This window comes from Ursus arctos, unplaced genomic scaffold, assembly GCF_023065955.2.
Source record: "Ursus arctos isolate Adak ecotype North America unplaced genomic scaffold, UrsArc2.0 scaffold_34, whole genome shotgun sequence".
Lineage (NCBI taxonomy): Eukaryota > Metazoa > Chordata > Mammalia > Carnivora > Ursidae > Ursus > Ursus arctos.
Window position 1 is genome coordinate 9641381 of NW_026623030.1, and position 24583 is coordinate 9665963.

Below are 24583 nucleotides of genomic sequence, written 5' to 3' on the forward strand. Positions count from 1 at the left end.
AGGTGGGGGACCTTTGTTTTAGAAGGTTTACCTTTATTTTTTTTTTTTAAAGATTTTATTTATTTATTTGAGAGAGAGTATGAGAGAGAGATCACAAGCAGGAGAGGGGCAGAGGGAAAGGGAGAAGCAGGCTCCCTGCTGAGCAGGGAGTCTGATGCAGGGCTCAATCCCAGGACTCCGGGATCATGACCTGAGCCGAAGTCAGACGTTTAACCGATTGAGCCGCCCAGGTGCCTCTAGAAGGTTTACCTTTAAATTTCAACAGCAAAACCAGACATTTCGTGTTTGGGTTATTTCTGTTCAACCTACAGCATTGCTCATGTTCAGACAATGAGCACTGAAAATGAAATGGAAAGGTCATGAAATAAAAATGCTAACTGAACACAATGGGCTTTACCATGACAGAAGAACTCTTGTTCCACAGCTTCTGCTCTCTACGCTAGCATAAAGAGGGTCAATGATTGTCTTAACACAGAAAAAGTCCACAACTGTGCCCTGCAAAAGGAAGCAGCACTAGCATACTCTAAGAACTGAGTTAATATTTTCAAACTGCAGCAAAGTAATACAATGTTCTTACTTCGGGAGAATACAGGTCTTCACTTCTGGTGGGAGGGTTTATTAAGTCAAAAGCCTAGAGTATGAATATTTACATCTAGTAAAAATCAAGATTAGAAAGCTACAAAACTGTTAAGCTTTCTTATAATCATACTTTAAAAGTATAAGGGACCCACAGGAGAATTCTTTTATAAAATAATGTTATTAGTCTTTTCCCCCCGCAACGAGAACAAACCTCTATATATCTCAGGTACATGGGGATTTCTCAAAGGGATCATTTGTACAAAGGTGAAATCCACACAAGAAAACAACCCTCTCTCCTACTCTCTGGTCTTTTTGCTGCACAGACCCGTACCCAAACTCCAGGCTCACTGCAGTGTAGAAATCCAGGCCATACGAGAGAGAAAAAGATCATTTTTAGATATAAGAGGCAACAGGTTAAAATGTCATTGAGGAGTATGCAGTACTTACTGCTGGTTCAACTTGACTTCGATCTGCAATATCTATGTGGACAATTTCAACAGTTTTCCACGTGTTCGGATCTAAACCGTGTACCTATAAATGACAGAGAGAAATGAAACACAACAATCTGTAGACTACTCTTACTAGGCAAACTATTATACTTACATACATAATCATTATCTGAGTCTTTTAGACCACATTACAAGGAATAAAAAAAATCCAAATTGCTACTTCATTAAATTAGTGGTCTGAAGTCTTAAGGGATCTAGAAATCTTCTGTTACCCTTGGATCCCTAAAAAATAAGTGTGTGTGGGGGGGGGAGGTGTGAAGATGCTGCCAAATTAACAGAAGTCTGCCACCACTATTTTCTGGTAGTCCTTAGGGATGAGTTATATGACAAAATGTACCTAACCTATGTTTAACCCAATGATACACGACCAAGTCCTTGTAAACTTTAAGTCCTAGACCAACATAAGGTGACACTGTAATTAGATTTCAAGAAGCTGCACTGTGAGGTTTAAAACCTATCCTGAACTTGATTATCCTAAAGCTTTTCAGTTTTGAAAGGACAGCAATTCCTCCATTCATCATGTTAATTAATCATTTATTTCTAAGACTCCCTCCATGAACCAATTAAGACCTGTTTACAAACTGCCAAAGTTTGTCCATTTGGAAGCTGGAAAAGGCAGATCAGCTCATACACAGACTAAAGCACACCCAATCATCTCATTTAGATTCTAAATTTTAGAATCACTGTGATAAAAACATGAAATGTCAAATGATCAAGAAAAACTCATGTCAAATACTACCAATTATAATTCAAAAGTTCTATTAATTGGCACCAATCACATAACAGTGGAATCTACCACATGAACTTACTCTCCTGTAACAGCGTATGGTGAGGCTGGGACAGTAGTTCTCAAACCAGGGCATGCACCACCACGCACAGCATACCGGGCCCCACCCCTAGGGATTTTAATTTAGTAAATATGGGGTGAGAGCTGAGAATGTGCACTTCTAACAAATTCCCAGATCCTGCTGCTGGTCCAGAGACCACACTTCCGACAGCCACTGGGCCAAGGCCATCGATCAATACCAGATGCCTTCCCAAATTCTCTGACACACCTTATCAAAAGTTAATGATTACACGGAGTCTTAAATGATTTTCTTGAAATTTACTTGAGGAATAAATGTGCTCCAACTTGTAAAAATCAGAAGCTTATCAACATTCTTGTAAAATATTCAAAGTTGCTCCTCCCTCTTGCCTTTTTGCCACTTCTCTGACATCAACCCAGCAAAGCAGTCTATTTGGCTTTGTAGAGTAGCTCTGACAAACATACAGAGATGAAAAGATGAAAGAAATCTAAAGTTAATGACTAAAATCGGTTTGTGAATTTTATCTCTGCTCTCCCTGTCCCAGATAAAGACAGAGGATAAAAACAACAACTCTCCACACAGTCCACTCTCGCACCAAGGCAAGGGGGCTGCGAGGGAAAGCCCCGTTTGTTGCTGATTGCTGGCCTGCCTCACTGCAATCGGACATGCCCTGGTGTGTCGAGGTACCGGTCTCCTGTAGGTGGCATCACTCTGGTGATGAAGGATGGACTACAGTGTTCCCATTTCCAGGGGCTTCTGCACTGAAAGCCCAGAGTTGAAACTTACATTTTCTAATGTTCCCAAGTCTGGTTTGTGCCATGTTTCAATTTTAATGAAGAAATCATCTTTCATATATTCATTCTGCAGAAAACACAACAGCAAAATGACAGTGATCTTTCACCGGTTCTTTGGGGCTTCTGTCTGCAGCCTTCCCCAGCATCAGCATCCGTGCTTTGACTCTATAAGACCGATCCTCAAGTGACAAAGGATCATTAGCTACCTGTTTTTATAGACTTGTCAGGCAAACCAAATGCTGCATGCTTTTAAATAATTTAAACAACTCTACTTGTCATGCAGCATACAGGGCTAATATTAAAGAAGCTCGGAGGTTTGGTGAGCAAATACAGCATTCAAAAGAAGTAGCAGAAGCAAAATAAAGTCAACAGGGAGATTCTGAGACAAGGCTGGAAAAAACCCACTAACACTGGGAACATGTGGTGGAGTGCAGGCTGGTGGAAAGAGCACAGAGGAGAAACCATGCAGTGGTGGGCAGTTTTAATTTAAAAAGTAAGGAATGACTGAAAATAATTACTACGTAAAGCAAAACTTAAAGATGAAGAGTATGTGACACAAAAATAGTTTTACTCACCGTTACAACTGAGGCATAATGGACAGGTGGGCAATAAAAGGGGAAAAATTTAAGAATATTAATCAAGGTCAAAACAATCTGTCATATTTAATGTCACGATGATTAAACTACCTGAAAACACAGAGCATTTAATAGTTTACGCCTGCAAAAGTTTCTACACAAGTCACACTACAGTTTACCTTAGATTATGGAGTTAATAATCTAATTTTAAAACAATGGTAGAATAATATCACAAAAGCAATATATCACTTTAAGGCCAACTTAGCAAAGAACAGGAAACTGTTTCAGAAGTCTGCCATACTCCTACCCTACTGTATGGGGTAATATGAGAAAAACACTATTAAAACTACACCAAAGGACACTCTTGAGTGTGGATAACCTTTCAGGTCTCACCCCTGGAGCCAGTGCAGTCAGCAAGGGCCTCAAGGTGGCTCTCATCTGAGAATGAACCAATGCCCCTCACTAAGGTCTAGGGGGAGGAACCCAGAGAAATCTCTCCTCTGCCACAGCACCTGTCGTGACTACCCAAGAACCCACAGAGGACCTTCTTGGGTGTCACCCTTCTCAAAGGCATTGGCAGCAAGAGTCCCTCTCCTTATCAGCAGTGGGGAGAGGAGTGGAATGACTGCCAGAAACCAGGCTTACTTGTTCTACAGTAGGGGTATGCATTCCAGGCTTTCTCGTGAAACACCAAGGAGCCCTCCGGAGCAATCATCCTGACGAACGCAGGCACTTTGCTGTGAAGAGAGAAACACTGAATACATTTTCGGTAGTGCCATCACTTCTTTGTTGGCATCTACTGGGCTACCTCAAAGAGTACTGTCATCAAAGGTGATTATGTTCTAAGTTTCACCAACTCATGTTCAAGACTGTTAGCAACATGTTGCGTTTTCAAACCCAAAGTAATCAAGTGGAAAATTAATGTAAAAACAACAACATCATTAAGAACATTTAGCTGTATACAGGATTTCGGGGGGAAAAAAAGAAACACTTTTGTGTCAGGCTTCTGCTCTATTTCCCCGAGGTGAAATCTCAAAGTTAACTGAGGCTATTTAGGCTTCGCATAATACAACACAGAAGTTCTCTCCTGTGGTTAGACCACACTCACTGTTTAACTTTATGAAAGAGTCCCTGGAATATGGGAGTATCTCTGAATAAAAGCCTTCAAATACATTTTACAGAATAAACTTAAAGAAAAGTGACAATGTGAGGAGCCCCAGTGGAAATGTGACCTTAAAACATATCCAAGTATAAAATTTTGTATGGTTGGACCATGAATATCATTTGTTGCCTCAAGTACGGTTAGAGACGGGTTAAGTATATAATATATGAGGAGTCTATGCTAAGGTAATCAACAAAGAGCCCAATAGGTAAGTGGGCAAAAGATATCCACAGACAGGTGACAAACAGAAAACACAACTGGTTAACAAACAAATGGAAAAATAAGGCTTTTCAGTCTTCGAAGAAATGCAAATGGAATGACCACTTCTAATGATTGTTAAGAAAGCAGTTTACATGCACAGGCTTTTCATACAGATCAGATTCAAATCCCAACATCAGCACTTGGAAGCTGTGTGACCCTGGACACATCACTTGGCTCTCTGAACTTCCCCATGAGTTGAACACAGTTCCTACCTACTCTGCAGGGTTATTGGGAGGATTCAATCAGATAATGTCTATAATGTGTTTATCAGCACATTGCATAACACAGTAAGAGCTCAATAAACAGTAGGTACTGCTCTTTAATTATAAGTTGACATGAAGCTGAGTACTTTCACATGCCTTTCTTCACTTACATCCTAAAACAGCACTGCAAGGTACATATTCATTCATTATTCCATATAACCAGCATTTAAGTGGCTAAATAACTACATGTCAAAATTATATACTCCAAGTTGAAGCCCTATATACTTTTTCTATATCAGAACTGCTTCTCTGAGAACTGTCAAACACAACCTAATTTCCTAAGCTAGGACAAAGAACAAACTAAGGAGACTTTGGACCCAGAAAGGACTTCTGCCTCCACACTAAGATGAAGCAGGTAGCCAGAGGCAACCCTAAGAATTCTGGAAGCTAAGCAAGGCGAATGTAAGGAACCCCCACCAGCCAGAGTGCCGTGCAGCTACAGACGAGGTAGGGTGGACAGCCCCTTCGTAGCCTCCAAAGTACACAAGAACGAGTGTATGTCTTGGAGCTTTCACGACTGTGGCAAATTAAACCACCGGGAAAGAAAAGCTGAAGCACTATTACATGTGACATTATAATCGAGATTCCAAGGGCATAAAAAGATTCACCTATGCCTTTACACCCTGAAAAGATAACAATAAAGGAGAACTAATTCTTTGAGCACCCATTCTTTTCAAATCCAGGGAAGATTAATGCAAAGGGGCATAACCTCACAAAAATAAAGCCAAGATACCTGAAAATACTTTCACATTAAAAGTCAAAGAATATCTGAAGTCCAAATTATTTCTTCCATTGCTCAAGAACTGAAACCAAAATCCCTTTAATTGGGAGAGGTCTCATCAGGGTATAATGTAACACATATGGGTGATTTTTAAAATACACCTACAAGATTACCTATCCATCTAAGAGTATGACAAATCTATCACTGGTTCATGTGGTCAATGTAGAAAAAGGCAGGAAAGGGGTGCGTGTGTGGTTCAGTTGGTTAAATGTTGGACTCTTGGTCTCAGCTTATGTCATGCTCTTTGGGTCATGGGATCCTGGCTCTGCGCTCAGTGGGGAGTCTAATAAAGATTCTTTCCCCTCTCTCTCCCTCCCCCTCCGTCCCTCCTCCACAAGCACATGCGTGCTCTAAATTATATAAACAAATAAATTCTTTAAAAAAACAAAAAGAGGGATGCCTAGGTGGCTCAGTCGGTTAAGCATCTGCCTCCGGCTCCGATCATGATCCCAGGGTCCTAAGATCCAGTCCCCACATCAGGCTCCTTGCTCAGCAGAGAGCCTGCTTCTCCCTCTGCCTGCTGCCCAACCTCCCCCCAACTTGTGCGCGTGCCTGCTCTCTCTCTCTGACAAATAAAACCTTACAACTTTTTTGAAAAGAAAAGGGCAGGAAAAAAACAGCTGCATACTAGCTCAGAGACGTATTTTAATTATCCTATTTATTCCCATAGTGCCCAATAGTCTAAAAACCTTAATCATTTATCAAAAGCTCTAAAATTTGCTGACCCAAACAGAAAATTGGCAGTCAGTCACTAAAGGCCAGCAAGAACCAAATCTACAAGAAAGTTTTAACATGTCTTCATTTTGCTCCCAAATGCCTATTTTCTTATTTCCAGGATACTATTGCACTATGTGAATTCCAACAATTGACTTTTTGACTTAGTTAAGAATGACCAGGGGCACCTGGGTGGCACAGTGGTTAAGCGTCTGCCTTCGGCTCAGGGTGTGATCCCGGTGTTATGGGATCGAGTCCCACATCGGGCTCCTCTGCTATGAGCCTGCTTCTTCCTCTCCCACTCCCCCTGCTTGTGTTCCCTCTCTCGCTGGCTGTCTCTATCTCTGTCGAATAAATAAATAAAATCTTTAAAAAAAAAAAAAAAAAAAGAATGACCAAACCTCTGAGCCAGTTATTTCGAATTGACTAGTTTTTTACATTTAACATGAGAACACTAACAAACATCTCTCCTCAGTGAATCTAATTATGGACTAAACATAGAGAAAATGCATACACAGAGTAAATAAAACTAAATTTCAATTCTGCTTTAAAGAAGAGAAATTTGCATCAGTGGCAACTTTAAAATATTCCTAACAAGACAGCTTAAATGTGCCGTTTATATAACTGACAGCATACACATTGGTTTTCTACTTCAGCATCACCTACTTACCAAGTAAATTCTGTTCTGGAAGCTTAGAGTCTCAGAAAAAAAACAAATATTAACTGAATTAACAAAATGGAGGTAGGCCTTCAAAAACAAATGAACAAGGACATTCCTCCTCTTGTTCTCCCAATGATCGTGAAATGCTCTCTCGTGACAAATCGACACTCATGACAGTGCTTAACTCAAGGTAGACACTTCTAGATTTGTCTTTTTAAGAGTCAAGCATATGGAGCGCCTGGGTGGCACAGCGGTTAAGCGTCTGCCTTCAGCTCAGGGCGTGATCCCAGCGTTATGGGATCGAGCCCCACATCTGGCTCCTCCGTTGTGAGCCTGCTTCTTCCTCTCCCACTCCCCCTGCTTGTGTTCCCTCTCTCACTAGCTGTCTGTATCTCTGTCAAATAAATAAATAAAATCTTAAAAAAAAATTTTTTTAAGAGTCAAGCATAAAACAATGTCCAAGAGCAGAAAAGTTTCTTTGCCATACACAGTCCTTTTCCCACCTCAACTCTGAATGCGTATGAAGAACATTCAACTTCAGGGTAAAATTCAACCAAAATGTTCCATCAATTGTGTTGACAGGAGATAATATTAAGATCTAACTTCTATAACAATGGCTGTGAACCTGTCAAGTGGTAAGACAACTTTGTCACAGTGGTAGAGGAAAACAAAGGGCTTATACGGTTTAAAAGATATGTAATAAATGACCATAATGTACACTGAACTTCTGATCTAGGAGTATTTTTTAAAAAAAATCTATTCCTGAAATACATAACACCTTGGCAAATCACTTCAAACTGCACTTTTCCCGTGAAAGTTTTAAATCCACTTGTAAACAAAATGAGCAAACTGTTGAGTTCTATTTTTCCATCCTACAACCTACTAAACATCAAAATGTAGAAAAACATATGGAAGAATCTGAAGATGAGATTAATTTGCCATAGATAATCTTTCATTTTATAATCAAATGAAATATACTTTAAATACACTGGGCACCTCACCCATTCATTCACTCAAGTATTTATTTACTGAGTGTCCACTGTGCCAGGGGCTACGTAAATGACAGTGTGCAAACGGACAATTCCTACTCTGAGCTCACCTTCCAGGGAAAGAAGCAGGAAACAGAGCAGTAAATAACAAAAGGCAGTGAATTACCTCTTCCGAAGTGCAGTAAAGTCAAGGAACAGAGCACTGGACAAGTGAGTACCTGGTTTAAGGGTGCCCAAGAAGGCCTCTCTGAGGAAGTGACAATATAATGGCGATCTGAGGATGAGGAGGGCCAGCCACATGAAGACACAGGCCCCAAAGTCCTAAAATAGCTAAAGACTTGGCCTGCTTGGGTCACTCTGACGCCTGCAGCATGGCTAGACTGTAGTGAAGAAGGAACAGAGGGACGGACACAAGATGAGGATGGTGAGGTGAGCGGGGGGCAGACAGATCACAATGAGGCCCATTTTATAAGCCGAAGAGCTTGGGTTTTATTCTATGTCTGATGAGAAGCTACTGAAGGCTTTAAGAAAGAGAATGACATGACCAGATTTAAGTTTTAAGAACATTCTGACTTTGTCAATTTAGTAGAGTCATGTTAGCAAATGAAAATTAACTGTAGTGGGCAAGAGTGGATGGAAGGAAAAATTAACTCAAAATGGATCAAAGATCTACATGTAAGAGCTTAAAATGTAAAATTCTTTTTCTTTTTTTTTTTTTTTGAGAGAAAGCGAGTGAGCAAGCGCAAGTGGGAGGAAGGGCAAAGGGAGAGGGAGAGAGAGAATCTCAAGTAGACTCTCTGCTAAGCATGGAGCCCAATGCAGGGCTCGATCTCGTGACCCTGAGATCATGACCTCAGCTGAAATAAGAGTCAGATGCTTAACTGACTGAGCCACCCAGGCGCCCCTAAAACTATAAAATTCTTATAAGAAAATGTGGATGTAAATCTTTGGGACCTTGGACTGGACGATGGTTTCTCAGGACACCAGAAGCATAAATGACAAAAGAAAAATAAGTAAACTTGGCTTAATCAAAATCATAAACTTTTTAATGCCTCAAAGGACACTATCAAGAAAGTGAGCAGAAAACGCAGAATGCAAGAAAAACTGCAAATCATGTATCTGACAAGGGGCTAGTATCTAGAATACGTAAAGAACACTTAAAACAAAACAGACAACCCAATTAAAAAACAGTTAAAAGATTTAAATGGATATTTCTCTGAAGATCTACAAATTACCAGTGAACACATGAAAGCACGCTCAACATCATTAATCAGCAAAGATACGCAAATCCAAACCTTGAAATACTACCTCACACCCATTAAAATGGCTATTACAAAAATAAAACAAAACCTGGTAGTAATAAGTGCTGGCAAGGATATGGAGACACTGGTTCCTACAGGGTTGGGGGAATATAAAATGGTGTGGTCACTTTGGAAACAGTCTGGCAGTTCAGAAAGTGAGGAGTTACCATATGACCCAATAATTCCAACTAGGAGAGTGTGTGTGTTTGTGTTTGTATGTGTGTGTGTGTGCACATCCAAGAGAAATAAAACCATATGTCTACACAGACACTTGCACGCAAGTGTTCACAGCAGCATTGTTTGTAAGAGTCAAAAGAACGCGTGGCAAGAGATCAGTGTGGAAGCAACTGGAAGAGTTCAAGAGAAAGAGATAATGGTAACTTGCATTAATGTGGTGGGTATGGAGATGGAAAAAATGGGCAGAATAACAAGAAAAATTTACAAAGTGACTTCAAATCCTGATTTGTGGGAAGAGTAAAATAACCAGATACAAATTGGCTAACTTTCAGGATATATAAAACAAGACTTTAAAGTTCTAGAGAAATAACAAAAAGAGAGAGGGAAAGAAGTGTTTTCCACATAACAAAACAGAATAGCAACGAGAAATGAAACATGCCATAAAAAGGAAACAATGCATTACAGAAGTATTTCTGATATTCTTCTGGAATAGGATCACTCTTTATTTAGAAAACTCTGAACTGTGCAAAATTGAAGACTTAAGAACTATACACAAAGAAAAAACTTTGCGTTGATGACTGATTTGCAACTCAAGAATGAATTACCATATTGGGCTGATATTTATCAATTTCTTATGTATACTTATTCAAAGATGCTCTCTGATGTGAATCATCAGATATAATCGATCTTTGCATTCTCAGGTGATTTAAACTCATTTTTAAACAGGAACATAACTTTAGTTCCTGGCGAATGACTCTTCTGCTTACAAAATAGAGCTCTTAACTGGAACCACATGAAATTTTAAAATGATTTTCAATTAAACCTCTACTGTTTCAACCTTTGGGGAACAAGACCATTCAGGAGTTGGCCCAGCTTTATGAATTCTCTGTCATTCAGGACTGACTAGAGATGGTGAAGATATAATGCTTATGAGGAATAAAAGAGTAAAGCTGATTTTCCCCAAGAAGGGAGAAAAAACAACAAAAGGACTGGTCAGTGTGTTCCTTCCTACGAAGTCTCAGGAGAGCTGCCAAATTTTCTCTGAAATAACCATCTCAAAGGTTGCAACAGATTTCCTTGCCTTGCTTCAAAATCTTTGCCTGATAAGAGCTGTTCTCTCTCCACCATCCATTATTAAGTATATATTGAACATCATAAAGAAACATACTCAAACTTTTATGGTCAATGGGGTATTAAGACAATATGTACACATGAAATACATGATCCAGTGTCAAAATGAGTAGATGTGACAAAAAGTGATGAAGTTTATGGAAGAAGAAAAGTAGTCAGGGAATGCCTCTGCACAGGACAGAGCTGAGCTATGCTCAGGAAACTGCATTTACGGGCAAACCCACATCACAACAAGAAAAGAACCTAAGGAGCTGAACATGGCACTTCTAGAGGACAATGAAGAGTCAGGCTTGCTTAGAGCCAATAGCTTTTATTCTGGACAGTTATAACAATTGGAAGACATTGATAATCTTGAGTAGTTTATTAAGTTTAACTTTATTCTGGAAGACGACTTGAGACTTTAAAGACTATGAGAACATGGGATACGGTGAAATCCACGGTCTTGGGAGAATTGCTCTGTAAACTCCTTTGGCATTCACTTCAGAAAATGGAAAATATTCTAACCCTCCCACAGGGCTCAGCAGTAGAGCAACGTGATTAAGAGGGCAAGTTCTGGAGTCACAATGACTGCCTGGGTTCATGGCCTATCTCTGCTACAGCAACGACACAGGGGCCAGTTACACCTTTCTGGACCTTCGTTTCCTCACTAGGAAAGGCTGCTATGGGGAATCGCTGAGCTCTCCCCTAGAGCATGTACAGTGACCAGCACAGAGTAAGAATACAGTAAGGACTAGATCCTCTGCTTAGAATTACCGTGGGCAACTACTTACTGTAAATTATCAAAGGATATGGAAAGAATCTCATTATCCTGTAAAATTATTATTTGAGATTCAAGGGGGGAGAAAAGTCAACGGTCACTAAATTATGGGGTTTTTTTAATACCTTGCCAAGACTGTTTCTCAATCTTCTGGTTAAGATGAAGTGTGTGTATCTTAGACCAATAAGTGTTTTGCTGAAATGGGAAAGCATACTGGCCAGAGAATCCAGAGGCGTTGATTCCACTGGGTAAAGTGGATCTCAGAATTTCAAGTATCACAAATGTACAATAAGGTATCGGTGGCCTCAGGCAACAAATTTAGCCAGCCACATCTGCAATTCTATTGCTGCTATACAGTGATAGTGCACACAGTACTAGAAGTTACCCAGTGGAGCACATGCTGAAAAAGGGAACATATATTACTGGACACAAACTTAACTTCCTCAGGGAGAGAGCTCTAAAACTCTCTAGGAACTGTGGGTAGGCCTACAGCATGCTGAACCCGCAGGATGCCCTTGCAGGATACTGACGTCTGACAGGCTGCGCCACCAGCCCTGTGTCGTGATTGCTATCTTTCCTATGGCACAGTGAAGGCCTCAGTACTCACTGCCAAATGATTCTTTGCCCTTCCATAATCTAGTTATGCCGTGGCTATTGGGCCTTCGGCACAACACTAATACCTTTGAGCATGGGGACATCTGATTGCCTTGCCCTGTTACTGTTCTCGCCCCCAGAGTACAGCAACAGTTGGTCCTGGTTTTGTCTTTATTACCGGACAGGTTTTTGGTTGTTCCACACTACTATTAGAGAGGCTACTACCTGCCACACTGCCTGAGATACATCGGTGCCACCCTCTTTCCTTTGTTCCTTTCCTCTCCACGCTCTGTCCCTAGCCGCTATCTTTGTGTGACAAAGCCAGCCTCCCGTGGGCATCAAACAGCCCTGACCATCTAATCAGACCCCCTCCCCTCCCTTCTCATGGGACACCTGTGCTCATCAGGTCCTGAGTGCTTGTTGTCAGGGACTTGGGACTGCCTACTCGTGACCAAAAGAGCATGGGATTAGAGCCCAGAGAATCCAGGTCACAATCACCATTCTGCCACTTACTAGCTGTGTGACTTTGGGTAAACATGCACTTTAGTATCCTCTTAGGTACAATAGGCGTATCTCCTATTTTTCAATAGGAGTAATGAGGAGTCAGTAAGTGCAGGACAGGGTAAAACCAAAAGGTACTAGGAATGATTTCAGCTCCTTCTAGGAATGAAGAAGCCAGGAGAGCACAGGGAGGCTGGCCTCCAGAGAGCCACGGTTTTCCTTTATTTAATCTATTAAAAGCCTGAGAGGAATTCTGAACCTCATCCCCAAATAAGCTCTTCAGAACAATTAACATCTCTTGAACGAACCATATTTATACAGCCCTCTTCAATTTAAGAGATTTATTATTTATGGCTGGAATGTCATCTGAATCAGATATCTCAAAATATTTATTATTTTTCTAATTAAAAATACAGAAGAGTAAAAAAATCTTAAATCACCCATAATCCCACCACCAAGAGAAAAACATTAACATTTTAATTAATCTCTTTCTAGGCCTTTTACTGATTAGTTTTTTTAAATACATGTAATCTAGTGCATATTTATATTTATGTACATATTTAGCAACTAATCTTTTCCATGTAATGATATATCAAACATTTCCCCAATTTCCAACTCTCAGTTTTCAAATGAAGGGTATTTTGAATCTATTTCATGATTATTCCCATATGGACATCATACACCAACAGGAAGTTTTATATATCGAACTTTCTGGTTAATTTTAGAATCCCTAGAGAAAGTTAAATGTTTACAATAAAAAAAAATTTTATGTGTTGGTAAAATTCAGTTAATGAATAAATATAAAATACTAAAAAATAAAACTATACAGAAGCAAATTCAATACTATTAACACAATGTAGATCATACCATCTAGAACGCCACATTTTTCTTCAACTGACACAGTTTTTTAGATATACTTAGGGTGCTAACAAATTAACAGGAACCATGACTAAGACAGTCTCTATGGATAACTGATTGATCAGAATTATTGCCTTCATTTAAACCTGTGTCAGAAACAAAGAAACACTGTGTTCTAGGAGGAAAAAAAACAATAAAATTTAAGATTCTGTAAAGTGATAACCTACTTTATATTCCATGTGTCAGTATAAACCAAGTGGCGGTCTTAAACTGAAAAAACAGGAAACACTGATAATCACAGCTCACCTGCAACTTTAAGGAGCTCTACAAAAACATGGGTGTTACTCATTTCAATATGAAGACAATAAAGGCAAGAAAAGATCAAAGATCTCTGCTACTTTTTTAAAGATTTTATTTATTTATTTGTCAGAGACAAAGAGACAATGGGAGCAGGAGCAGAGGGGGAGGGGCAAAGGGAGAGGGAGAAGCAGACTCCCCTCTGAGCAGGGAGCCCAATGCGGGACTCAGTCCCAGGACACTGGAATCATGACCTGAGCCAAAGGCAGACACTTAACCGACTGAGCCACCCAGGTGTCCTGATTCCTCCTACTCTTAATAAATTAGGGGGACTACTGACAAAGTGGACTCTTAAAAACCATTACTGATCTTTTGCCCCTGGACAAATACTGGTATGCATTTTCTGTTTTAAAATATTTATGCCAGGGGTGCCTGGGTGGCTCAGGTCAAGATGTCAGTGTTGTTGGATTGAGCCCCATGTCAGGCTCCATGCTCAGCAGAGTCTGCTTAAGATTCTCTTTCTCTCTCCACCCCTCTGCCCCCTACTCACTTGCTTTCTCTGAAATAAATAAAATCCTTTTAAAAAAATATTTACGCCAAAAATAAGAGATTAGACAGCCAAACTCAGGAGAACTTCTATAAACCGAAGGGATAAAAACAATGAATGAAAGATTTCAACAGTCAAGTCACACAAGAAATTCAAATGGTCTAATAGGAAAACACATTCAACTTTACTAATAAAGCATGCAAATTTAAAGAAGAGACTACTTCTGTGTATCAAATTGGCAAAAAAAATAAACGGAGAAAAATATGGAAAATGAACACTACCAAACTCTTCGAGGGTATCTGGCAGAAATATCAAAATTTTAAATAAGCTTGTCCTTGAAGCAAAATCCCACTTTTATACATTTCTCCTAGAAAAATAGTAACCTAACGCATGAAGACATATACAACCATGTTCACAGAAATATTATTCGTAACATGCAAAGAGAAAAATACCTAAAACACCTAAATTGACTTATCATTTAGAGAATGGTTAAATCACCTATGCTTTGTTCATACTAGGAAAGGTCACTCAGCCTTCCAAAGAAGGACATGGATATTAAATAACATGGCAGGGTGTTCACAGCGTGTCACTTCGTGAAAAACAAAGCCAACTGCAGAACCATATGTATGGTAGGATCCCGTCTGCCATTGAAAACAAAAAATGACACAAGTGACAGCTCTCTGTATGTTTATTTTTAAAAATGTATTTGAAAATGTATAGAAAATGATGCAGAAGGAGAAACTGTTTCTACTGTTTCTCCCTGGGGTTATGGATATGTGACGGCAAGAGGCGGGGACTAAGTTTTTATAACCTTCCCTATTGTTCAATTTTTTTAATAAACAATGATATCACTTTTATAATTTAAAAATAACCAATTGGGGGAGGTTCCCTCAAAACATTAAAATGCAACATATTGTCAGAGTAAAATTTAAAAAGTACCTCAGCACACGGCCCAGGAAGTTAGGGAGTTATCTGCTCAATAAGTAAGCTGGAGAATTAAGGCATCATCTTCAATAGAATGACTAAGAATCAGATGTGTACAATTAGCTTACCTCTTTAGGTGATAGATTTTGTGTGTATACTGTCCCTTTTCTCCATCCTTCTCATAAGGTTCATTTTTTAAGACTTCAATTCCTTCTCCACCACCAGTTTCATTCTTACTAGCTTCTGCAACAGAGTAAAGCTGCCCAACCTGATACTGGAATTTCAGAGCACAGAATTTCATTAAGCCAGTAGTACCTGCAAAAATTTCCCATGCTAAAATCTTACCATATATGATATAGAAAAGCTTGTCCAAACCATTCAGCACATCTGATCCATATGAAAACATGACTCAAATTAAAAATTAATATGCTTAGGAAGATTAAACACTAGATGATCCTACAGCTTCAAGAAACTATATAATATTTCATGAGATTTCCATGATTTGAGAGAATTGCTAGTTGCAAATAATCTAGGGTGCCTTCATATGTACTACCCACTTATCAAGAAAACATTATGATGCTTGGCCCAACTTTTTGTATAATATACATTTGTATTTTCCAAAGCATTTTCATATTTATTCTATCCCATCTAATTTCACAAAATTCTGGGGGAAAAAAGGCATAAAGGAATATAATTGTTACTCTGCTAATCAAGAAAGCCAAGCAACCAGAATACCACTGCCAATGATAAAGAGGAGGTATATAAAGCATAATAAAAAAAGGCTGAAAATACAAAGAACCATTACAGTCCAAATTTTAGTATACCTCTGGGGTTTTTTCTCCCCAGGACTTATGCCTGACATACCCAATTTAGCCCTTGTCCACCTCAAGAGAAGCAGTATTGGGTACCCAGGATCAAAACTGTTAATTGTAAAGTTCTCCAGTAAACAGAAACTGTTTTTAAAGTATTAGAAACACACAAGAATTACTATAAAAGGCAAGAAATCGCTGACAGTGGTTTCTATTTCATTTTAAAGTGAACCAGAATTCTCAATGGCCTGAACCAATACCTGTGAGTGGGCTGTATTGTTCTGTGCCAATCTGGAGCTACTAACAGTTACAACAAATAATAAAAAGCAAAGTTCTCATGTTCTAATTTGTTCTAGTGACTCAACCATGGCACTGTCTTCAATCTCTTCAAATTTGGCTAAATTTCTTCCTGCCAGGGGCGCCTGGGTGGCACAGGGGTTAAGCGTCTGCCTTCGGCTCAGGGCGTGATCCCGGTGTTCTGGGATCGAGCCCCACATCAGGCTCCTCCGCTAGGAGCCTGCTTCTGCCTCTCCCACTCCCCCTGCTTGTGTTCCCTCTCTCGCTGGCTGTCTCTATCTCTGTCAAATAAATAAATAAAATCTTAAAAAAAAAAAAAATTTCTTCCTGCCAGTGAGGATAGCCTGAAGAAATGCTTTTCTTTGTTTTTAAGCATATTTTCGAAGAAAAGCTATCTCTAAAAATGAATCATTCAAAATGAACATTTTATTTGAGACAAAAAATAGGAGTAGTTGTAAACTCAGTAAATATTTATAACTAAAAAGTCCATGGGAATATGACACTATCTTGAAGGTTAATTTAAATACACACTAATTCAATCACTCAATCTGGGTTTAGGAGGCTAGAACCAAACACATTTCTTAAATGCAACAAAAATAATTTCTGTAGGGATTTTAGACTGCAGGGAGGGTGTATTTCTTCTCTGGTTTTTGTGATACAACACCAGGGTTAGTCCAATAATGCTATAATCCTTAAGTCCTTTAAAATGTACTTTTCAACACTGTCATATTTTTAAAGTATGATTAAAATGTCTCTAAGTCAAAAGGTAAATTTAATCTTGGTCAGGAACAGAGTAACAACTTTACAAAGAAACAACTAAACAACAGTATCCAAAAAATGTTATTAATGCGCTGATATTTTGTGGCATGCCACTAGCCTTTCATTCTCATTTTTAAGACTAATTTAAATAGAGACAGAAGACATATTTAGTAAGTCTGAACAGAAGAGTTGAGATTATTTTCAGTGACAACACCAAGACTCAGAAAGATTTTGACAAGTTGATCCAGCTAACTGAAATACAAGAAAAAATTTAACAAAAACAAATGTCAATTTTCACATTCAAGTTCAAACAACCAATTGCCCAAGTAAAGCATAGGGGTGCCTGGTTTGTCTTGAGTGTTTTAATATGGGGAAACCTCAGGCACTACTGAGATATACACAACTATGTTCAAGTCTACTTTAAGCTGTGCCAGACAGTTACTCATTTTTAGTTCCTGCATTGTTTTTTTTTTTTTCTTTTCTGTCTTCTGTCAGCTGTCACTTCTTAGGTTATCAGTTTGTTTTGTCCCACTTTCAATTCGCTGCTTCTAATCTACTGTCAGCTCCAGGAAAACCAAATAACTGAGCAAGTGCAAACTGTGTGCAAGTTACAGAATGACCCAGCGGGCTTTGTGGGGCTTGCTACACATATCTCAGTTTCTCTTCTATCCTCCTTCCCGGCTCTACCACAAATACCTACAACTGAAGGACACGCAAGTTCTGAACAGGTAGTATATTTCCGTATTATGAGCAGATCAAGGGAGATAATAATCTCTCAGTTACGTGCTGGTCAGACAACGTCTGGAATACTGTTTTCAGTTAAGAGCAACAACTACAACACAAGCAGCAGTGAGACCAGCTGGTAAGGAAGTCTAGAGGTCATGTTATACGAGGCCAAATGAACATGCTGGGAATATTTAACCCTGTGACCTCATGTAGAGAAGATGGAACAAAAGAACTTAGGGGGAGGAGAGAGAATGGCCAAGAGAAAACCTGAAGGGCTACCATATGCCAGACAGAACAGGCTTATTTTCCACTGCACAAGTGGAAGGAACTGTAAACAACAAACATTATTTGAAAGCAAAGTTTGGCTTAAAGACAAATGTTTAAAATACCCAGCAGAAAAACAGACTTTCTCTAAGCAGCAAGTTACTTAGCCTTAAAGTGCTTATGTTGAGGCTAGAACCTCCTTTCTCTCAGATACTGTAGCCAGAATTCCTAAACTGGGCAAAAGATTAAACTACATTCTTTAGAGCCTTCCAAAACAAGGCAGTGTAACAGAATTCATTTACAATGAATTATCTGTAATACACCACAATTCATTTTGTCACATAAACTGGAATGCAAAGGTAAGTACATACAACAAAAATATGACTGTAGATTAACATACTGAAATAAACCATATCAATAAAATAAAACAGAAAAAATCAAGACTCACCTCCTGAACAGAACACGGCAAAACCACACGGCTGAAACGACAAAAGAAAAAAAATATGTCACGTATGAAATATTTGGCTTTAAAACACAGACCTCTACACTTAGAAGAACTTTTGCTTAAATCTAGTGATAGCATAATACAAGGATATCATTGTCTTTGCAATGCCTACGGCTCTAAATAAGAATTTTTAAATTGGGGAAATAAAACTATCATTTGTGGGTCTCAATGATCCCTCCCATTTAGTGTCCTCATTGTACCAAGACCCCAAACACGCAGTTGCAGAGATTCTTGTGAGGAGAAAAGGAACAAGAGAAAACTCACCACTGAAAATTACAGGGTACTGAATATATTATTTTTAGACTGTCTGGTCAGGTTGCCCTCATGAAATTTTTAGTATGGTTTCATTCTCCATCTATATGCTATATATATATTTTTTAACGATATTTCTCATAGAATATGTCTTGAATCTCAGGAATGAATGCTTCCAAAAACTCTTCCCACTATCCGATTAGTCCTCAGTTTTATTAAGAGAAAAACAAGTGAAAGATGCAACAAGAAAAGACTTTACCAAGGGAAATACTTTGAACCTTAGAAATAGAACCCCTTCCAGGGCAGACGCAATATAAGGTTGACTGGTGTTTGATCTTGTTCAAGAGTTTGTTACTAGACCAACAAAAGGACTGAAATGGAAGCATAATACTCCTGAAGATATAATCCAAAAAAAGAATAGTATGGTAAATTATATCAGAATATTGCACTTTATCACCAGATTTTTATAGGGAAGTACCTTCACTTATCTCCCACAGAAACTCTGAAAATCCCTGAATATCAATTATCTCATGATAATAGCTCATGGCCAAGACAGCAACTTCTTTTTTTGGCCTGGCCTTCTCAGACTTTTCCCTGCTAACCATTAAGGTACCATAGCAATGTTATGTAAACTTTGATTTTAACTCTCTACTATAAGGATAGGGGAAAAAAATACCACAACGGTTACCTTGATTTTCATTTTATAGAAAATTCCCAACAGTTTCTCCTCATTCCAACTTCTCTTCAGCTGCACTATCCACCCACCCCTCTCTCCCTATTCTCCTCAAACATCTATGCCTGAGTCCTCACATCACCTTGATCTCCAACACGTATAAAACATGCCTCCTGTTATTCTCCCCTCCTTCACTATCGGGGGTCACTCATCGCTCTTTGTCTTTCTGATAATGGTCACCTAAAGACAATGAACATTCTCAAACACCATGATATACTAATTCTTATTCTCATCAAAAATAAACTTGTTATACAAAAATCCTTGCATACCTAATCCTTTAAACTGTCTCCTCTGAGTACACACTAATTTGTTCACTGTCTCAATAACAGAAAATAAACTGGGGCCAAGAGGGTTGTAGCAGGGGGAGAGGCAGACTAAGATACAGATTGAAGGGCGCCTGGGTGGCTCAGTCGTTAAGCGTCTGCCTTCAGCTCAGGTCATGATCCCAAGGTCCTGGGATAGAGCCCCGCATTAGGCTCCCTGCTCAGCGGGATGCCTGCTTCTCCCTCTCCCACTCCCCCTGCTTGTGTTCCCTCTCTTGCTGTGTCTCCCTCTGTCAAATAAACAAAATCTTAAAAAATATATATATATAGATTGAGAGCATATTCTGGAAGATAGAGACAGAGATATAGGTTGGGAGCATATTTTTAGGGTCCGGAATACAATAATAAGAAATCTATTACATTTATTAGGCAACAAGGAATCCAGGAAGGTTTTTCCAAAAGGGAAGTGACAGGATTATAGCTAATCTAAAGAAGTCATCTGTAGCTGGTTTAAAAACATTGAGAGGCAGGAGTATGGGGAAAAACCATCTTTGGGGAGGCTGGGCAAGGGTTTACAAAGATTTGAACCAAGATGACGGGCTGCAGAGGAAATGGAAGGAACAGAGAGGAAAGAGTTAAACACTTCCCGGAACTTTCACAAAACCAAAGAATCACTGCTGAGTAATCTTAACAACTACTCACTAGTGGGAAGATCCCTATTTTTATATAACAACACTTTCAGCAAAACTTATTTCACAAAATCAAAGTGACTGATTAAGACATTCTGAATGAATGATGAGTCAAACTCTTCAAGATTTGCTTAATGAAAAGTAAAAGGAATAGACAGGCTTTGATTTCCTCTTTTTCTCAAAGCCTCATTCAACTTTTGTAACAATTTGAAAATTTTCAAAATTCTCTGAAAATCCTCAGGAAAATAATTTTCCAAATGCAACTAGCAACTAGTTCTTTAAAACTAGGACTTTACATTAATGGCAACTTCATGTGTTGCTTAAGTGACAACTTAAAAGGAACTCCCCACCCTGAGAAGTCATTTCTAACCTTTTAATATGTCAAAAATAGATGGCATTTTTTTAAAGACAACAAACATTTGCCAAAATATTTTATAGTTTACCAACATCTTCACATAGGAATGACCTATTCATTGCTCCTGACCAAAAATAATTTTAGAAAGTTGACTTGCAGGGGCGCCTGGGTGGCACAGCGGTTAAGCGTCTGCCTTTGGCTCAGGGCGTGATCCCGGCGTTATGGGATCGAGCCCCACATCAGGCTCCTCTGCTATGAGCCTGCTTCTTCCTCTCCCACTTCCCCTGCCTGTGTTCCCTCTCTCGCTGGCTGTCTCTATCTCTGTCGAATAAATAAATAAAATCTTAAAAAAAAAAAAAAAAGAAAGTTGACTTGCAAATAGGAAGAATCATTTTTTCATTCAACATTGAGCACTTACAGTGTGGTAGCCTAGATGCTATGCTGGGTACTAGAAACAAAATAAAAACAGCCTCTGCTTTCAGAAAGTCTAAAAGGAGGGGAAAAAAAAAATCTAGGGAGACATACATGAAGAGTGAACATCAAGCAATGTAATCTCTAACACCTTGAAAAAATTACATTTGGGCACATTTCGGCATGTTACCTTGGCGCATTTAAATTTTTATAATGAAAGTAACGGTTTCACAAAAAGCATATTGTGCAAATTCCCAATGGGAACTCCTTTCCATGAGTTAGCTTGATACTCCTCACATAACTGTCAAAGGGATCTACTGAACACTTAATTCACATTTTAGGAGAGAGGAAATAACTCTAATAAAAATGACGAGATCTATGATGTAAGATCAGTTCTGCAACTCACTTGCTATGTGACTTGGGCCAAGTCAATTTCCTTCTGTCTTGTTTCCTCCATTTGTCTTAATATCTGCCACCTACCTACATTACAAAGATGTCAGAGTAATAAATAAAACTTTCATGATACATTGTATAAACGACTTGGAAGAAAAGCTTTATATAAATCCAGAGTTCTATCCTAGAAACAAACTTTATCCAAAAATGTGTCTTTTCTCAGGATCCCTGTCACTGACCACAGTTGCAATTTTTCATTAACTTAACCAGTACTTATTGAGCCACTACTATGCTCCAAGGACTATTTTAAGAGTTGGGAATATGGAAGTGAGCAATAGAGACAAATTCGTGGAGCTTGCATGTAGCAAGAGAATACATGTAGTAAAATAGGAAAAAAAAAAAAAGGGTGACTGTATTGCATGGTAGACGGTGATAATTGCTACTGACAACAATAATGCAGGAAGGCAAATACCAAATGGTGGGGGTTGCAATTACGTCTTCAGAGAGGGACTCCCTAAGAAGGTGATACTTAAGCAAAGACCTGAAGGAGGTAGGTTAGTGATATGAGGAAAGAGCACTTCAGGCAGAGGGAACAGCAAGCAGAAAGGCACTGAACTAAGCTTTTTTTTTTTCCTGAAGTAATGAAAGAACTATAAGGAAGCTTGAGCTTGAAATGGACATGGGCACGTGCAGGGTAGTAAATGTGATGACAGCAGAACAGAAAATAATGAAAGACCTTGTGGGCTATTGTAAGGACTTTTTTATTCACAGTGAGATAGGGAGTCTTTGGAGGGTTTTAAGCAGAGAAGTGACAGTAGTGACTTTCTAAAGGAAGTTTAAGAACGCTAAAGATAAAGTGTCTTAAGATAACTAAATTAAGCCAAAATCTACGTTTAAGAATTTAAAGTGAGAAAAGCATTCGAAAAACCAAAGAACAGGCCATACTCGAAATCCCTAGTTGCCCACAGGATGCTGACGGTACGACCCAGCTGTGACAGCTCAACAATCACGGCTAAACAGATTTCCTGTGATAGTTACAGTGCCTGCCGGTGGGAAATGCCGTAACCTTTCAACAGAATCACTCCGCGGGTCTAATGCACCTGAAAACCCTTCCATTTGACAGGCCACGTGTTAACAATTCCTCACTTCAACCCCGTGAAGTGGGTGGAACCCAGTGTCACCCCATCTTAAAGATGTGAAAACTGAGACTGAAAACAGAGAGACCGCTCTCCTGATTAAGTCAACTGAGCTGCCCTGGGGAGCGCAGTTTTTCTGAACTCGCAGCTCCTGGCTTGAACTTCAGGGCGCCTACGTCCCACCTCGAGTCTCGACACCGGGGCTGTCTTCACCTCGCAAGCCCATCTTCCGCGGGCTACAGGTAGGCTCCACCCCACAAGACAAATCACTGTCAGACCCACCGCGCCTCCCCACCTCGGGCTCCGACTCGGTCCCCGGCTCAGTCCCCCGCCGCGGGCCTGCGGGTGGGCCCAGGCTGGGACTGGAGGTGGGGGGTGGGGAGAAGGCGGGTCCCAGCGGAAACTCCCGGCCTCGCCTTCCCGAGCCACGCGCTCCGACCGGGACCCAGGCGCCTCCGCCCCACGGGAGTGGGCGGCGGTGTTACCACGGCAACGCCAGAGAAGAGGGTCTGGGGGCGCGCAGCGGTGAGGCCTTTAAGTGGGCCGGGGGCGCGGGCCGGGGGGAGGGGGCGCGCGCAGGGAGCGGCCAGCCAGAGGCTCGCTCCTTTCTAGGAATATTCCACTTCCGCAACTTCTCAATCAGTGAGTCTCCCACCACCGCCATCGCGTAGCCTCGCTCGCGCCCACCGACCCACTCACAATTCCTTAATCAGCACCATCTTCCCGGAACCCCCTCACAGCTGCCGCCGCTACCGCCGCCGCCGCCGCCGCCGCTACCGCCCCTCACGGCGCTTGCGCGGCCCCGCCTCCTTGCTCCCCCCACCACCACCCCGAACCACCGCGGCGCCTGCGCGTCCACACCCTTCCGCCGCGACTCGTCGCGTCAGCGCACGCGAGGGGCTAGCTCCGCCCCAGTCCAGCGCCCCACCCTGGGCTCGCGGAGCTTCCACTGCGGCTGCGTGGCTGGCTGAGGAGGGCGGGGGGTGGCGTGCGGCTTCTACTGTTGCTGCTCACGCCAGACGCACGCTCTCTAGTCCTCTTCTTGCGGCTCCTCCCTCCAGTTAAGTTCCGTCCCGGCTAGTGTGGAGCCTACGCTGTTTGGTGAGTTTTCCAGTCAGTTCCCTGGAAGTCGTTTCCTAGTGACCAGCGCTAAACTTTTTCCCACCGCTTTTGAGAGGAGGTCCTCTCCTGGAGCTCTCACTCTGAGGTCCACGTGGAAGACTTGTATCGGACTGGGGAGGCCGACGCCACCGCATTCTGCTCCCTGGCGGGCTCCGTCCCATTCCGCGGGGCTGAGACTTAATGATTCGCGGCTCACGTGCATATTCCAGCAGCTTCGTGAGTGCAGCCGTGTGACCGTTGCTTACCTGGCTAGGGCCAGCAGCTGTGGCCACACGAGCGCCCCAGAGCCCGAATCCACCCCAGAATCCAGTGACTCGACAGGAGGAGCGTCCACCACTGGCGACAGGTCCCCTGTGGGGGCAGGGGGTGCTCGCCCGTCAGACCCAGGAAGGGGACCTGGGTGGGAGGGCGGTCGCGCAGCCACAGTGAGCGCCCGCGCGACCCTCCCACCCACACCCAGGCTCCAGCCTTCCCGAAAGCCAGAAAGTGGACCTTCGGATGAGTGGTGGCCCCAGGGGGTCACCCGCGTACTCTGTGCCAGGCACAGTTCCAGGCACTGGGGATACATCTGGAAACAGAATCCGCCCGTCCCTGACCTCCCTTGGGAACAAATCAGTAAGAGAGGATTTGGTTTAGCGGTAAGCGCTATTCCATGAATGAACGAAACAGGGCCATGGAGGAGGAAGAG

General features: G+C 41.0%; 1 protein-coding gene across 3 annotated transcripts in view; it reads right to left on the bottom strand.

Moving 5' to 3' along the window:
* PITPNB (phosphatidylinositol transfer protein beta) overlaps nt 1-23569 on the bottom strand; it is a 61595-nt gene extending 38026 nt beyond the window's left edge. The window contains exons 1-7 of one of the 3 annotated variants that reach the window (XM_026484713.4): nt 23473-23569; nt 18485-18515; nt 15310-15455; nt 3909-4000; nt 3264-3271; nt 2681-2755; nt 1027-1110 (exon numbers count right to left, since the gene is read on the bottom strand). In XM_026484713.4, the coding sequence (XP_026340498.1) occupies nt 1027-1110; nt 2681-2755; nt 3264-3271; nt 3909-4000; nt 15310-15455; nt 18485-18515; nt 23473-23492 (456 nt within the window). In that variant the 5' untranslated portion in view covers nt 23493-23569. The other 2 variants (XR_008956984.1, XR_008956985.1) reach the window with 2 other exon arrangements.
* Nucleotides 23570-24583: the final 1014 nt, after the last annotated feature.